The 16,403-nt window shown below is 43.4% G+C and overlaps 1 protein-coding gene across 1 annotated transcript in view; it reads left to right on the top strand.

Moving 5' to 3' along the window:
* The window catches only part of LOC139219520 (ankyrin-3-like), a 127,069-nt gene that overhangs the window by 108,057 nt on the left and 2,609 nt on the right, over nucleotides 1-16,403 (top strand). Inside the window, exons 44-52 of the mRNA XM_070851412.1 lie at nucleotides 81-1,346; nucleotides 4,930-5,004; nucleotides 6,580-6,711; nucleotides 6,890-7,033; nucleotides 12,372-13,104; nucleotides 13,243-13,435; nucleotides 13,723-13,806; nucleotides 15,753-15,836; nucleotides 15,997-16,251. Coding sequence (XP_070707513.1) covers nucleotides 81-1,346; nucleotides 4,930-5,004; nucleotides 6,580-6,711; nucleotides 6,890-7,033; nucleotides 12,372-13,104; nucleotides 13,243-13,435; nucleotides 13,723-13,806; nucleotides 15,753-15,836; nucleotides 15,997-16,251 — 2,966 coding nt within the window. The remainder of the gene's footprint in view (nucleotides 1-80; nucleotides 1,347-4,929; nucleotides 5,005-6,579; nucleotides 6,712-6,889; nucleotides 7,034-12,371; nucleotides 13,105-13,242; nucleotides 13,436-13,722; nucleotides 13,807-15,752; nucleotides 15,837-15,996; nucleotides 16,252-16,403) is intronic.

Genomic DNA, 16,403 nt, shown 5'->3' with positions numbered 1-16,403 from the left:
AGACATTGCTAATGCTAATAAGCAAGAAACAAAAATGTATGATAATCAGCAGGAATTAAGTAAAAATTTAAACCAGCAAGAAATAACAGCCAATGGCATGCATGATGAAATAACAGGGCAAGAACAGCAAGAAGTCTCAAAAGACAAAGGAATCGCATATATTGAGTTTCCTCCGCCTCCTCCTCTGGACTCAGCTTCAGAAATTTCAGACCCAGAAAGGAAAGGTTCCTGTGCCTCCTCAGAGACTGAGACTGAAATGATGGAGGTGAACCTACAAGAAGAACATGACAAGGATCTGCTGATTGAGCCAATTATACGTATCCAACCCCCAACACCAGTGCTCCCTGGGGCAGATGACAGTCAGTCAAATGAAGAGGGAGAAGAAGAGGATGATGAGTCAATCTTCCAACCAATTCCTTGTAAGAAATTCACTTTTAAAGTTCCTGAGGAGGAGGAGAAGAAAAAGGAGAAGGAAAAGACATCTAAATCTAAAAAAAATGACAAAAATGGGAACAACAAGGAACCTCATGGTGGGACCAATGGCTCCAATGGTTCCAATGGTTCCAATGGCAAAGGAGAGGACTATGAATATGAACAAAATGGAAATGATCAGTCAATAACAGACTGTTCAATAGCCACAACGGCTGAATTTTCTCATGACACAGATGCAACTGAAATAGACTCCCTAGATGGATATGAACTTCAGGATGAGGATGATGGCCTGTGTGAGCAGGCAGATCTACGACTGTTTGGTCTTCCAGACAGCCGGAGGGACGTCTGGGCAACAGATACATTTAGGTCCACTGACCGCTCTTTTCCCCCGACCAAACTGGAAGTTATTGAAGAGGAAAAAACTCCAGAGGAATGTCAAAAGGACACTTTCAAAAAAGACACCCCCTCAAATGGTGAAAACTCTGATGGTGTTAGTAAGGATGGGGCTAAAGGTCAGGAGCAAAAACCTTCAGATAAAGAGGGATTTTCAGACACTTACTTTAGTTATAAATTAGAAGAGGAGTTTAACTCTCCCTTTAAGACTGTTGCCACTAAAGGGCTGGACTTTGACCCTTGGCCAAGTAAAGGTGGAGAGGAAGAAGTCGTTGACATGGGAGGGACACGGGGAAGCAATGGTGAGCCTAAGCCTTTCGGACTGGCAGTAGACGACCAGTCTCAGGCCACAACACCAGACACTACCCCAGCCCGAACCCCAACGGACGATAGCACGCCGACGAGCGAGCCAAACCCATTCCCCTTCCATGAAGGGAAGATGTTTGAGATGACACGCAGTGGTGCGATTGACATGAGCAAGAGGGACATGGTGGAGGAGAGGCTCCAGTTTTTTCAGATTGGTGAGCATTACTACTCTGCAGGCAGGTACAGAGTCAGGGACTCAGAGGTAGAGGCCCCCCCACAACACGGGGATCAGTTTAATAGTCCGTATCCTATAGACACCTTAACAGTTCCTCAAGTCTACATTCAGACTACTACTGTCCAGCTAGAAATATCAAATGTGACTAGCAATTACAGTACATGCAGAGACTCATCTTCCACTGAGCCTAGATTTTCCACTTTTAAAACAGGATTCAAGTTGTCATCTGATAAAACCTGTGATGCGTCAAACAGCACTTTTGATTGTTCTAATGACATAACCTCAGGCACAAGTGTAGATAGTTCTTATTCTGTAACCTCAAACAATATTGATTCTAATTTTAATGCATCAAGTGTGACAGACAACTACATGAATAATAGACCACCAGCCATCACAGATTATTATTCCAATCACAGAATTCCTTCAGGTTCATCCAAACAGACAGACTATTTGGATTGGACCTCAGAAAATCAGAACACTCTTTTCCAAAGCACAAATTCTTCAGCACCTTCACAACAGTATAGCAATACTCAAACACGGAGCAGCAAAACCAGTAGCAACATTCCTGACTCTAATTATGTCCACTCAGACGTCATTCAGGCTGGCAGTATTGTGTTTAACTTGTTGTCCTCTTCGGGGCCCACTCTGCAGGAGGTTAGTAGGATAGAAGCATCCTTCAGCCAGCTAGAGGAGAACAGCAGGGAAGCCAGAGCTTTTACTAATGTAGCAATAACAAGCACAGGAGCCAAAGAGGTTAAAGGGAAGATATGCAAGTCCAGGTTACCAGTGAGGGTGCCCCGCAGCAAACTATGCAGTCAAAGTCAACAAGTAGCGAAAGACAAGGCACTAGCAAATGTTGATAAACTTCTAGTCAGGAAACATGCAATGCATCATGTCAGGGAAAGATTAGACCCTTTTAAGAATGTATCTCCTAAATCAAGAATTCCAGTAATGAAAGCCATAAAATACTCTTCTTGTTCCCGCAAGCAGATGGACGTTAGAGCCAAGTCTGCGGTTAGTGATAGAAGCATTAAAACTTCCAGGGTAAACAAACAAATAACTAAAGGCAAATCCAATACTGAACACAGATTTAGTTTAGTGAAGACCCCTGGTAGAAGTAGCACAGATGAGATAAAGAGAAAAAACAGTGCAGTGGTCTCAAAAAACTCTAAAGCAAGGTCTGTCAATAGAAAGGCAGCCAACCTTTTGGACCAAACCATTCCTAAGGAGGCTGAAACAAGGTTAGAGGGGAAAACACTGCCCACTGTGGATGAAGAGAGCTGCAGCCTCAGCACAACCAGGAGCAATTCCTTGTCAGAACCATCTAGAGCTTCTAGAAGTTCCCGCCCTTCACGCACCTCTACCTCCACCAGCACCACCACATCAACACCATCTGCTAGAGATGTGAGAGCTGAGGTTGAGCAGGCCAGCAGTGAGAGGATGAGGAGGAGCAGGAGGAAGAGTAGGCGGACACTTGGAAGGAAGGAGCAAGAGCAGAAGGAGAAGGAGGAAGGGAGTCAGGTTGATCAACCAATCACGGCTCCTGTCACGGAGAACGAGACTAGTTTGTAAACTCTTTCTAAACACTTGCTATATTTGATCTATCTCTATGAGATGCATGTAGCTGTTGTGGGTGCTTTGTGATGTGACGTAAGTGTAGCTGTCACTTCTTCTTCCTGTCATTCTTGTTATCTGTGTCCTGTGCTGTCTGATTTAGACCAAGAGGTAAAGACGATAAAGAGAATCAATGACAGAATCAGCAATACTCAAAATTTGTTCCAGGATCAAGCAAGATATTATTATTAAGCCTAAATACGCTAATGTCATGCTGTGTGACATTTATCTCTTAGAGAAAGGGATGTCTGTAAAGGTGTTAAGACAGTGGATTAATTACCTCATTGTTAGCAAGAGCTATAGAATAAAGTGACGCATTTGGTGTACAGGAACTTCAATTTCAACATCAGCAAACACCTTTTAGACACTTCAGAGTTTACATTCCTTTCTATTACGATGGGGTACGATGGGGACTTGGAGGCGACCACACACATTCTCACTTTCATTCCACACTACAGATCAAGTTAGCCTTGCGTCTCACCAAATGACACCACACCTCTCACTTCTATCGTCGACACGGTTAAGACTTAGATGGTTACGATTGTTTGGGGAAATATGGCCTTGTGTTTGTTTTGGTCTGCTTGCCTGGCCTGTAGATATTATTTGATGGTACTTTTGGTCTTTGAAAACACTGCGAAAACAATTCATCAGCCCAACTTGACAATCAGATGAATGTCAGCTGCGCAAGAGTGTGTCAGTGTAGTCACTCACTCATAACTTGGTGCAGCTGGATTACTTTTGATTTCAAGTTGAAGCCATGAATTGCTTTCATCAGTGGGAGGGAATGTTGCCTGACGGTAGATCGTTTGTTGTTAGTGATGTGATATAAAACTCTTTAACTATTTAACTATTAACTATTCTTACTACTAATACTGAACATCCAACACTTCAGTGTGAAAAAGTGTGTTTTGTTTTTCCTTTTCTGGCCTCACAGATCCTCGTGCTTTTGATTTTATTTGGTATTATCCATCGTCCCACTGATGTTCTTTAGTAGTGCTGGTCTAAAAGTAGTTGCTGAAGCCATCTCATCAGATTTATATTGCATGTTTACTTTTACTTACCACAGTATAAAAGCTAATCTAGTAGAGATGGCAACACTGTACAACACTGATGTCCCACACAGAGCACATATCTGCATTTCACAAAGCTTAATTATTAAGAGAAAAGAGATCGAATATAGCCATATGGACAGCAGATTATAAAACTTTATGGAATAGATTGAGATTTTGGGAAATAGATTCATTCATCTGGTGCATTGCTCTTTCCCAAGAAGTTATCCAACACGTAGCCCTGCATCAACATTTGGTTATTGTGTAAACAAATGAAATCTAATTAGTTAATTAGTGAGCTTTAGAGATGCTGATAGGCCAGTTTCTCTTTACTTTTTGATATAGCCAGCCTAAGCTAAGCTAACGTCTCCTGGTTCGAGGTTCATATTGAACAGACAGAGGTGTGAGAGCGGTGTTCATCTTCTTATCAAATTCTCCAAAAGAAAGTGAAGCATGTTTCCCAAAATGTCAAAACCTGTTTCCAGGCATCCATCATCCAAAGTGAGTCATTGAGGAGAGTCTGGCCAGAAAATACTTCTTGTTTTTGTGTTTTTTTTCCAGAGGTGAGACCTGGGACAGTGAGCTAAAGTTAGTCTTTATGTTTGTTCAGTTGCCAACACAAAAACACAAAAAAAAGAGATCAAACTAAGTAGGTATTTATTAACTAGGTATTTAGTGGTTAAACTACATTAATGTCTACAGTCTGAAACAGACAAACTTTCAGTTCACAATCCCAATCTGTTACTTTTGTTAAATGTCATTGATCTCCTCTGCAGCCATTTTATAGGAGCCATTTTGTGTATCTCCTTCTGAGAACCACATTTTAGTAATTTGGGGATTGTTGTCATAATACCACATGTTAATATTTGGTGCCCTGCCCCTCCCTGCTTCCCTGCACAGGCCCTCAGAGTCCCTGTGAGAGAACAGACCTCCGCATGGCAATAGTAGCCGACCACCTCGGACTCAGCTGGACTGGTGAGTCTACCCACATCTGACAGTTTCACACACTCAAAACAAGCATGAAGCAATGCAAGAAAACTGATGTGACACGGAGAAGCAGCTGAAATGTTGGAAGTAAATCGGTTTAATTTCAATCATTTCAGCCCTCAACCAGAGACTAAAACTCGTGCTTTTATAAGTGTTCTATATATATTCACTGAAAAACAATTAGATGTAATGCCCATCTTGCAACAAAGATTGAATACGATGAAGAACACTGACTGTAGCTCTCAAACTGTCCGTTTTACAGAGCATGTTGCCATCTGGTGGACAAACAGTATAAAAATGTCTCAACTGAACAGCACTGCAGAGGCATTTATAGTTGTGTACATCACCATCATTACACATGGCGTTACACATTACACATTTTTCAATTCAATGTTTAAAATTTAAACACAAACATGAGATATAATTAGGGGTTAGTTAGGGGTCTGAAAACTATACACAGTAATGAAGGTATTATTCATTTTAATAGCTAAAAAGCTTATGAAGTAATGTATTTATTTTCTTCCACTTCATGTTTCTTTGGGTTTGTGCATAAGAAGAATATTAAGATCGTTTTTTTATCATTTGTTCCTGAGCAGCAATCAGGGTGTGGCCTCTGCAGTTTAGTCCAAGCCTGTCCACCTGCACTGCAGCACTGGCCCACGCCTGCCTGCATGTGTGTGTGTGAGTGGGCGTTACCCTGTGTGTGTGTGTGTGTGTGTGTTTGTGTGTGTGTGACAGAGAGAGAGAGAGGGTGTGCAGTAATTGTATGTACACAGGCATCTATCTGAAGTGCTTGTGAGTGTGAATAATTGTTGTCTCTGTCTGTCCAGGGCAGTGACTGAATGACTGCTCGGAAGAGAAAAGGAGTCTAATCCATATTTAATGTGTGCTCCTGTTGCAGAGCTGCGGTGAACCAGTAGATCTGCTGAACATTATGTTCTCGTAGTTTTAAATTTATAGCCAGTGCTGTAGTATGAGCAGCGTTTCACTGCTTCGGGAGCTTTAGACTGTGTTTGGCACAGTGTTTGGCAGTTACAGCCATTTAACAAATCAGCAAATAAAAGATAATATATGTATTGGTACAAATCGTGGTGACAGAGCTACAGTTTAGTCGGATAAAAATACGTCCATCACCTCTTTAACATGAGAACTGACATATCGGGAGGTGAATGTCCTTTGGTGAGTCTTATTATTGCTGCAAACCTGAAAACTAATTTAAAATGCCTCATTCTCTGTAGCTCTTTTCCAGCTGTTTGCTCTGTATTGCTCCATGTTAATACAGTACATCCCCTGTGGCATCCATTTGTTTGCACCACATATGATGTGTCGTGCGGCAGCTGGTCATCAGATACCTGATTGTCTAAGTTTCTGCATCTGTGGAGGCTTTTTTGCAATGTTGCCTCATTGTAAGTGCAGTTGTTTTAGCATAGGTGACTTTTTCTTTTTTTACATTGGTTATAATCTTATGCCTAGCTGGGTTAGTGCCAAGGTCATCCTGCTGAGCAACAAAGGACTGAAGCTTTCTTGTTTTCACTTAGTATTTTTTGTGTGTTGCCGTTACAGAGCTGGCCAGGGAGCTGGATTTCTCTGTGGATGAGATCAACTTCATCAGAGTGGAGAACCCCAATTCCCTGACAGCACAGAGCTTCATGCTCCTAAAGAAATGGGTGCACAGGGACGGTAAAAATGCCACAAGTAAGCAGAACGTGTTTCTGTGTTCTTTTGCTGTATGTATGTGTGGCAGGAAGAAAGAAATATGGCCGCTGTGGTTCACATCCATAAAAATGAATCAATATAACGGACAGTAAGGTTCTGTGGTATTACAACATGACGTGAAATGAGCTGTACATCTCTCTGTCTCTCTCCTCTCCAGCGGATGCTTTAACTGCGGTGCTGACTAAGATCAATCGGTTGGATATTGTGACTTTGCTGGAAGGGCCCATATTTGACTACGGTAACATTTCAGGCACACGCTGCTTTGCCGATGATAACGCAGTATTCCCGGATCAGTCCGATGGTAAAGTGTAGCCCACCCTAGCTGAACTCTCAGTCTATCTCTCAGTCTATCCCTTCACCCTTCTTCACCTCCTCTCTCAGCCAGATAGTCAGACCTGACTGTGTAAACAAATGCAGAACCAATCAGGCTTGACCAAACAGTGGACCTTAATTAGAATTTAACCAAAATGGCTCAACGCTCCAGCAGGTTCATTGAGCTCATATCAATTAATGGACCATCAGGTAGTAATAGCATTAGAGTCGTCCTCATCGGGCAGTCACCCTTGTTAGTTACCCTTGTTAGCTGTCCAATAATGGGCAGTACAGTTAATTCATTGGAACGTTTATAGCAAGTGATAGATTTTTTGGGTGATTATTCATATATTTTAAATTTCTATCAAATCTGTACCATTTTGGGTGCATGACACTTCTTAGTATGTGTGACTGTTTTTTTATAAACTGTTCAAAAGCATGATCCTGAAGCCAATGTAAGCCTCTAATGAACTGCCGTCTCTGTCCCATCTGAGAAATGTATTGATAATCCTGGTGATGAGACACTGAATGGAGTACATTTATCTGATGGGTTAGGGTACCGGTTCATGATTTGGTTTAACAATAGTTATGTTTATGTGTATAATAAGTTTAAAATCATAGCTAATACCAACACATGGCTTTTTTTGTTCAATTTGTGTCTCAGATGCTGCTAGAAAATACATAAAAACATAATTATAACAACCAATTTCTAATAATGGCATGCTTGCTTTAAGCAATATGGCAAGGCTTTCTCTCTTTCTTTCTCTCTCTCCTCTTAAATGGAAATGAAATGTGGCAGCTATTGGGATTTTCTTACTGACAGACCCAATGAGGGACATTTCAGAACTTTGATGATGATGATGTGCGTTTTATTGCAGATAGTATGTTACAAGTTATGAAGCAGTTAGATGTACATTAATAGTTGTCTCATAATCCAAAGCACTTTTTTCACATTAAGAGCGAAACCTTAATGGAGCCATTCAGAGGGGCTGCTGCACAATGAGTACTAACTAACTACTTTTGGTACTTTAAGTACACTTTTATATTAAAGTACTGCTACTTTTGTTGAAGTAAAGGATGTAAATGCCTCATCCAGTCCTGCATTGAGTGTATGCTGGGCATTTTTTCTCATGCAGATGCATCCCATCATATAATTTACTGTGACCAACCAGCATAAAACTGAACATTTTTCCATTGTTCTTCTTTTGTTCATCAATAAAATAAAGAGCCCCCGTCAAATTCAGCAATAAGTAGATGAGCATAAAGAATTAGCCACACAAACTTCTGAAGTGGGCCTCATTTCCAATCTGTCCAGTAAGGTTTCTGAATGTCATCTTAACACAAAGATCAATGTTTACAATTGCTTTGAAATGACAGATGATCGTTTAAGGTGAAACAGACATTTAACCGATGAAGAAAACAAACCTAACAAAATGCATGGCTGTGGCTTTGAGTGAGAGGCTGCCTGCTCTCATGTTGTTGGCTTACAACAATACACTTTTCACACTCACTTCACACTTTCAAACGGGTGGAGCCTATTCAACGCATGCACGAGTGTTTTCACAGAGCACATGTCGACGAGGATGTGCTCTGTCCCAGATGACACTCACAGATGGGTTGAAAATGAAACACCTTTTTCCAAAGTGTACAGTGTATCTTTATGCTTCTGTGTTAGCTGTACGGTAGCTGTCATCTCCTGTGTTCCTCCGAGCCTCCCAGCCTCTACGCTCTACTGTAGCTGCTCCTGCTTTGAGACCAGCAGACTGCCCGCCGCCTCCTCCTCCTCCTCCTCTTCCTCCTCCTCTCTCCTCTTCTTGCTTCTGAGTGACTAACTCCTACAGCAAATTCCCTTGTCAGCGCTAAGCAACACTAACCAGCTAATTTCCACCAATGGCTACCTTTTGCTAACTTCAACAGCTTCTGGATCCAAGCTTCTGCCCTTACCCCCGCTGCTGAGCTCAGGTCGACTACAGCAAGGCTGGAAATACGATAGCGCCCCTTGTTGACACTAACAACTGTCCACGAGTCATATAGGGAGGGAGATAGCTTGTTTGGTGAGAGTTCCTCTGCACTAACTGGATGACATCTACAGCTAACCAGCAGGCTTAAGCATTATCACCCCCCACCTTTTTAACAGGACTGTAACTTGAGGGGATTATATTCTACAGTTAAACATATATTATATATAATGGGTTTGAAAGAGCTGAATCAAGTTTTACTTTGACAAACACACTTAAATCTGACAAATCAAATTTCAAATAAATCTGAGAGATTTGCTTTGGGGTGAAGAGGGCTAAGACTTCAGTTGTGTCTCAATTCCATACTAATTCTAAGATGAATCTTTGGTCAGAGATTCGGGTCTGTGATGCAAGTAGGAACTGATGTAGCCTCAACAGGCTGCGTTTTCAAACTTGTAGTCTTCAGCCCAAAACTGACACTTGTTTTAAGAGGCATCAATCAGGCAGTTAAACTTTTTTCACATATACAATAATACTTCCCAAGACTTCTGAGCAGATTTTGTTGTGTAAAATATGTGTAGTTCTCCTTAAAAAGTTGAAAAGACTAAATTAAGTATAATTAACAGTGTCAGTGGACAGAAACACATCTCAAAATAATCTATTAAATGACTAGAAATACAGTGCATACTGTATAGGATCAGTACGTAGTCTGGCTTTAGGACACAGCAGCTGTTTGGAGGCCAGCCAAAAAGAAAGTGCAGGGTTGCCTTGGTGTTATTTGGTCCAGTGGCCTCAGTATTTATAAAATCCTGGCTATGATTCTGCCTTTCAGCATTCCTAGTGCCCACCCCTCTTCTTAGTTCCTCTTTGAAAATGAATTTGCAGCTGAAGACACTTCAGACCTCCTAGATGCCAGAACCTGTCCTCATGTCAGACACGGCCACGACGCCCCCTTATTTATTCTCCCCTCTACTTTTTTCCTCACTGTTGGAAACTTCTGCTGTTGACTGAGAGGTCATTTCTTGCTTATCAGCCGAGATAAGCAATCCCATGACTCTGGTGTGCAATATCTTTGCTTCTGCAGCTTCTAAAACATTAAGCTTCCATCATCACAAGTTCACTTCACTGTCTTTGTGTTAATCTGTTTTTTTTATGTGCTGTTTGTCTTTTCATCTTGTCTAACTGTTGCTCTTTGTTTTGTCTCTTGTGAACTGTGATATCTGTAATAGCTCCAAAACTTCTTAGGTCTCCTACATTTCCCCAGTGTCCTCAGTTTGTCATCCCTCTCCATGCTACTCCTCCCTCCTCCACCTCAGTCTCAGCTTCCTCTCCCAGCCATATCCTCTCTTCCTCTTTCCCCTCCCCTCCTGCTCTCCCTTCTCCCTCCTCTGTCTTTCAGTTCCCATCTCCCCCATCCACTCCTCCAGTTTACATCCTGCCCGTCGCTCCTGTTCTCCCTCACTTCTTCGCTCTGCCTTACTCGCCACCTCAAAGCCCCTCTGGCTCGTTCTCCACCCCTCCTCCATTTATTCGTTGCCGCTTTCCTCCCTCCTCCGCCAGTCTGCCCTCCTCTCCTCCCTCTGTCTCCCTTGCTCCTCTTGTCCTTCAACCTCCTCCCCGATCTGCCTCTCCTACATCTGTTAAATCTCCCCCTCTTCCCACTCCTCCCCTGTCTTGCATCTCCCTCTCCATGTCTCCTCCTTCCACTCCCCCCTTTCCATCTCCTCCTCCACCCCCGTCATCCTCTCCTGGTTATATTCCCCTTTCTCCTCCTTTCCCCTCTCCTCCCTCCTCTCCGTCCATGAGCGCCTCCTCCCCTCCCTCACTTCATCCCCTGTCCTCCCCTTCAGCCTCTCCCCTTCCTTCCCCTCCCCTAAATGATCTCTCTCCTTCTCCCCCTTTCCTTGACGCCTCCCCTCCACCCTCTCCCCTCCCTCCTGGTGTCCCTTCTTACTTCCGACGGGATCGCTCGATTCCCGATGTCTACATTTAGAAGCCTGTTGGTCGCTCTGCTCCTCTTTGCCTTTTGTTGAAATCAACACAACTAACCTACCTGAATTCTACTCAAGCTTTTGCTCATGCTGTGAATATTGGCATATTGATGAGACAATAAGCTGAAGTCAGGCTTAATTTAAAGTGCTGTACTGAAGATGCCATCAATAATTTCACTGCTGTTTCAACTGAAATCAGTAGCACTGAGTCTGAGGCAGGATCTGAAGTGCTTTTACAAAAGACTTGGCTGATTTAAGTGCCAGTTTGAAACATAACCAGTTCCTGAAGAACTCTGCAGATGACACTAGTGTGACTGAATGTTCAAAACTTTACATAAATATAGAGTATGTGAGTTTCTATCTTACATTTTATATTCTGTCTTTATATTCTGTTTCCATCTCTTTGTCTTTATTGTGATCTGGTCATGTGTCTGCTCTGTAGCGCTGGTTCAGAAGTCACACGGGAGTACCCATGTGTTTCAGAAATGTGTTCATAGAAGAAGAAGAATCCTTAAAGCAGCATTAATTGATTTTTTTTATTTGGCCACTTGGGGGGGAGCAAAACAAGTTGCAAACACAACAAAGTTGGCACGGAGAACATTTTAGTAGACAGTTGCTTCTTTACACATCCAGCAAATACAGACATTGACATTCATTTGGCTAAAGGCTCCAGTATGTTCACCACATAGTCTCTGGCTGTGTCTGGCTGTGTTTTGGTGCTGGGCTGGTAGTGTTCAGTGGGTTTATCAGAGCTTTTTGCATATGTAACAGGGGTTGTCAAGTCCACCACCATCACCCGTCGCTAAATCTCCACTCAGCTCTACAGAGCTTTTTAGGCACTTTCAGCTCTTTGCCTTTTTGGCAGGCAGGCTCCAGTCTAATCAGCCTAATTTCCAGTCAACATGATGCAGCTGTTTTCATTTAAAAAGTGCTGATAAACTCACTGCACACTTACTTTTCAGCACCAGATAGTAGACAGAGAAAGTACAAGCAACTGGCAGGTAAAGAGTCGAACATCTAGGGGGCTAAAATATCACATTTTCTCAGTACTTGAGGGAGACCTAAGAGCTGAAGAGCTAAAATGAGTGAGTTAATCAATGAACATAGCGTCATAGGATGTCAGTGTCGTGTTCACAGCTTATTCCATTTCACCCATGTGGCCAACAGAATCAGTTAATTCAGCTTTAAAGTGTATTTGGGTTGCACCTGTGTGACCTTTGAGCAAATGTTACCGTTAGATGTTACAAGTGTTTCTCATTTCATCACCTCCACCACTCTACCTCTCCCCCTTCCCTCCCTCCTTCCCTCCCTTCTTTTTTCTTTCCCTCCCTCTTCGATCCCCTTACCCTCTAATCCTTTACTCCTGCCATCCACCCAGGATACCACAATATAGATCTGGAGCTGCAAACCCCCACAGCCCTGAACTACGAGCCCCCCACCCCTCTGCGATCAGACGACTTCTTTAGCGAGGGCGATGCTAGTGCAGAATCCCCTAGTAAGACCACGCTTACTAGACCTAGCGACCTCTCTCTCACTCAGACCACCAGCACCTCCAGCAGCGACCCCCTCACAGTCGCCCCAGGCCTGGGCTCCAGTGCCCGGGAGCCCCCCATTGCGGCGGTGGAAGAAACAGCTCTGACCACTGGAGAAAGAGGGATGTCTGCAGATGAAAAGAGAGGGCTGGTTTCTTGTGAGAGGCCAGGTAACAACAGGAGGGCAGTAGAAAAGTCAGGAAAGGGAACAGACGGGCATGCTGAGGCCTTAGAGAAAGAACTGAAGGCAGGGCAAGACGTTGTTTTGGAGCATCAGGGAGGAAACCAAAACAAGGATGGCGCCTCAGGCACTGGTCATGGAAATGGAAGGCAGGAAGAGGAAGAGGAAGACGAAGAAGAGATGACCCAGGAGAGGCTGCAGAGTCTGCTGGAGGATATAAATCGGGAGGGAGGCTTGGAGGGCGAGGAGATGACTGAGGAAAGGGTGAATGAAATTCTCGAACAAGTACGGCAAGCAGAAAGAGACGTGTGTTCAGTTCCAGGCTGGAAAAGTGAGACGTCCAGCGCGATTGCAGAGTCGGCAGACCCTGGCCACGGCGCCGGCACCGAGGAGGGCAGGTAGGATTTAACTCTGAAGACGTGTTTATCTGCTGTTTACAGATTCACACCCAAAGGTTTTCTGTCTGGCCAGCAGGTTTTTTTTTTTGAAGGCATGCATCTGAATTCATCTCCTCACTGTATTTTCACTCCCTCCAGCCCTGACAGTCTGGCAGATTCATTGGAGCAGCCCCCGGCTCAGACCGACAGACATAATGGAGGTCACGGTGACTTAGCCAGGGAAGCAAAGGAAACCACCGACAAGAGGAAGGGATCTCAGGAGGACAGCAGCACAGCGGGACCAAGCAGAGGACGGGAGGAGGCAGGTGAAAGGTCCCAGCACAAAGTCCAGGTGAGAGACGCTCGTCCAGACAGTGTCAGCTAACAATTTTATATTTATTTACTGTCTTGTGTGTTCATGAAGTTCCTGCACAAGTCTTCTGGTATTTTTCGTTGTCCTAAAGCCCTAAATCTAAATTGTGTTGTAGTGGGTTTAAAATGGCGAGAAGATCCACCTCTGATCTCTATTTAATTGTAACTTTAACAAATTCAAATGTCCCCACAAAGTCACAAATCGTATTCACATGCACACATTGTGACGCACTGGGATCACTAATGCTACGGGGCTGCCTTTGTCAGGGGAGAGTTAGAGCTGAGGAGTCCGGCTCTGATGAGGAGACCACTGTCACCACCAGGGTGTACCGCAGACGAGTCATACTCAAGGTGTGTGACGCCTGGTGTGTGCACAGCTCGAGGCAGTGAACTTGCAAAAGCTCTGTGAAGAAGAGTTACAGAGTTAGAGAGATTGTGAATTTGACAGCATTTGTGTGCTTTATGGAGTGAAAGTAGGAGTGTGTGTTTCTGCTATGATGCTCCGACAAGGTGGCAGACAGATATCGTATCATAGTGTGGGTTTCCATCCAACTGAAGCAGATTTTCAAAAAGTACACGAGTGGAAACACTGAAAATTTAAAAAAAAGTATTACAAAAACATTTTTACGCTTGGCTGAGGTGAAAGGTTTTACTTGTAGAAGAAAAAAGAAGAAAACTAGTGGCAGATTAATAGTTTTTCATCATTTGAGGCTCGACCAACACTCTGTTATGTTGTTGCACCCTCTTCTATAATGGTTTAATGCACCCAATGGGAGAGTTAGCACCAGCAACTGTTTACTTTAATTCACCAAACTCCTGATATTTACTTAATGTCAGTGGATTAAGTATGAATTCACATTTTATTTTGCAGGTTTTCTGGAAATTCTGTGAAAAATTGTGCTACATTTGGATGGAAATTTGAATTTGAAAGGAGTCTGTGTGGATGTTTAGCCTTGCTATAGCATGAAGTGCTACTCACTGCTTGTTGGTGTGAGCCACTACACCACCAGCCATGCTGTTTGGTGTTTGACTTTGCTCCCTGGTTGGTGGACTGTTGGTTGTATTGCGTTGTGTGTTTGGCTCATATAAAGAGAGTAGAAGACTATTTGTAAGCGTAATTCTGAGGCTGGATTTCCACAGGAGCAGAAAAAAGTTTATGTTTTAGTCTCACAGCAGTCTGTGTCCAAGCAAAATGCTCTCAAGGAAAACACTGACTGCTTTAGATGTTTGATAACTGTTCATTCAGACTGGAAAACTACAACTAGATAAACTAATGTAAAAAAAAAACAAATTGAATTTGTTAAATTAATTCTTTCGTCTATAAAATGTTGTGTTCACAGTAAAGTCTTGACCAGCAGTCCTAAAAATATTCAGTTTATGATTGAAAAAGAGTAACGAAAGCAGAAAATATCCTTAGTTAAGAAGCTGGAACCAAATAATTATGGTTCGATTAACCAATGGTGAAAATCCTTGCAGCTCTAAAATGCAGATGACGTGTGTCTGTGTAAATGGAGCCTCATTCCTGAGCTGACGGTGTTCAAACACTTGTGTGGTTGTTGAATGGGGGGTTGCCAGGTTCTTTCTTGTGCATGAAATAAGGGGTTTTTCCTCTGGACACCTCCTCTTGAAGCTGTTGGAGGTTTGCAGTGATTGGCATGGTTTTCCTGTACATGTATTTGTTCCAGTTGTTTTCACACCTCAGTGATAAATGTGTCAGACAATAAGCCGTAGCTGCATCGTTAGTGTCATTGCTCTTATTGTCTCTGCTCTACTCTGCAGGTGTGTGTTACAAAGCCTGGGTAATGCACCCGCATCAGTTGGGTTTCCACATTGTCCCAGAGAGTTTTACCTTGCCAAATGCAAAATGTCATTTGTAAAATAAAAATTCAAATGAGCAAAACACTTCCAATCTCCAGAGAAGAATCTCCACCCAAAGAAGTCCTGATTCATGCCGTCAGTCGTGCATCACAAATCAAAGGTTATAGGATGAGTCTTTATCGATCCAACAATTTGTAATAATGAAACAGCACTTTAAAAAAACCTTAAACTGCCTCAGAATTCATTAACATCAATCCTAGTTTTCAATTCTGCTGTGCAGTTTTCAAATTTTGATTTCAACAGTGGAAACCCTTCGGCTGTGGCAGGCAGGCTGACGTCTGTTTTCTAAATAACCAGATGAATAACAGTCTTTCAGATAACCTCTTAAACCTCTTTCCAACCTGTACCTCCACCCCCGCCCCATCCTTCCTCTTACTCCTCCATCCACCTTTTACTCATCCTTCAAACCTTCACCTCAGGGAGAGGAGGCCAAAAACATTCCTGGTGAGTCTGTGACAGAGGAGCAGTTCACAGATGAAGACGGGAATCTGGTCACCAGAAAAGTAACCATCCTCCTCCTCCATTACCTGTAGCATCTTCATCCCACAGCACACGCACATACACACAACTATGTACCCTCCTCATCCTCCTTTCTACTATTTTGTCTTCACAAAATGCTGTCCTGCTTCCCTCCCCCCCCTGACATGCTTCTGCCCCCTACAGGTGATCAGAAAGGTGGTGCGCCGTGTTTTCAACACGGACGAAAGGAGTGAAGGCGAAACTCTCACAGATGAAGGAGCTGGTGGTGGTAGTGTTGTTGGTGGTGGTGGTGTAGCCACAAGTGGAGCAGACACTGCTTCTTCAGCAGGAGCAGCAACAGGAGCCACAGGGGGAAAGGGAAAGAAGAGGGGGAAGCGCTCCCGACAGGGCCACAAGGCTGACAAGTCTGGAGAGGAGGCCCAGAGAGGGAAAACTGAGGTTGGCCTGCAAACCAACCGTCTAACTTAGTCAGCTGAGCTATCCTGACCCATTTATACCTGCATGCAGCTGTAGTTGTATGGAAACACTGAAGCAGCCAAACCCTCAGAGGATTAACACCAAACTCTGCAGCTTTTAGCTCGTCGTCTCGT

Source organism: Pempheris klunzingeri, chromosome 20 (assembly GCF_042242105.1).
Source record: "Pempheris klunzingeri isolate RE-2024b chromosome 20, fPemKlu1.hap1, whole genome shotgun sequence".
Taxonomy (NCBI): domain Eukaryota; kingdom Metazoa; phylum Chordata; class Actinopteri; order Acropomatiformes; family Pempheridae; genus Pempheris; species Pempheris klunzingeri.
The sequence above is the reverse complement of the archived record's forward strand: the minus strand, read 5'-3'. Positions and strand labels throughout refer to the sequence as shown.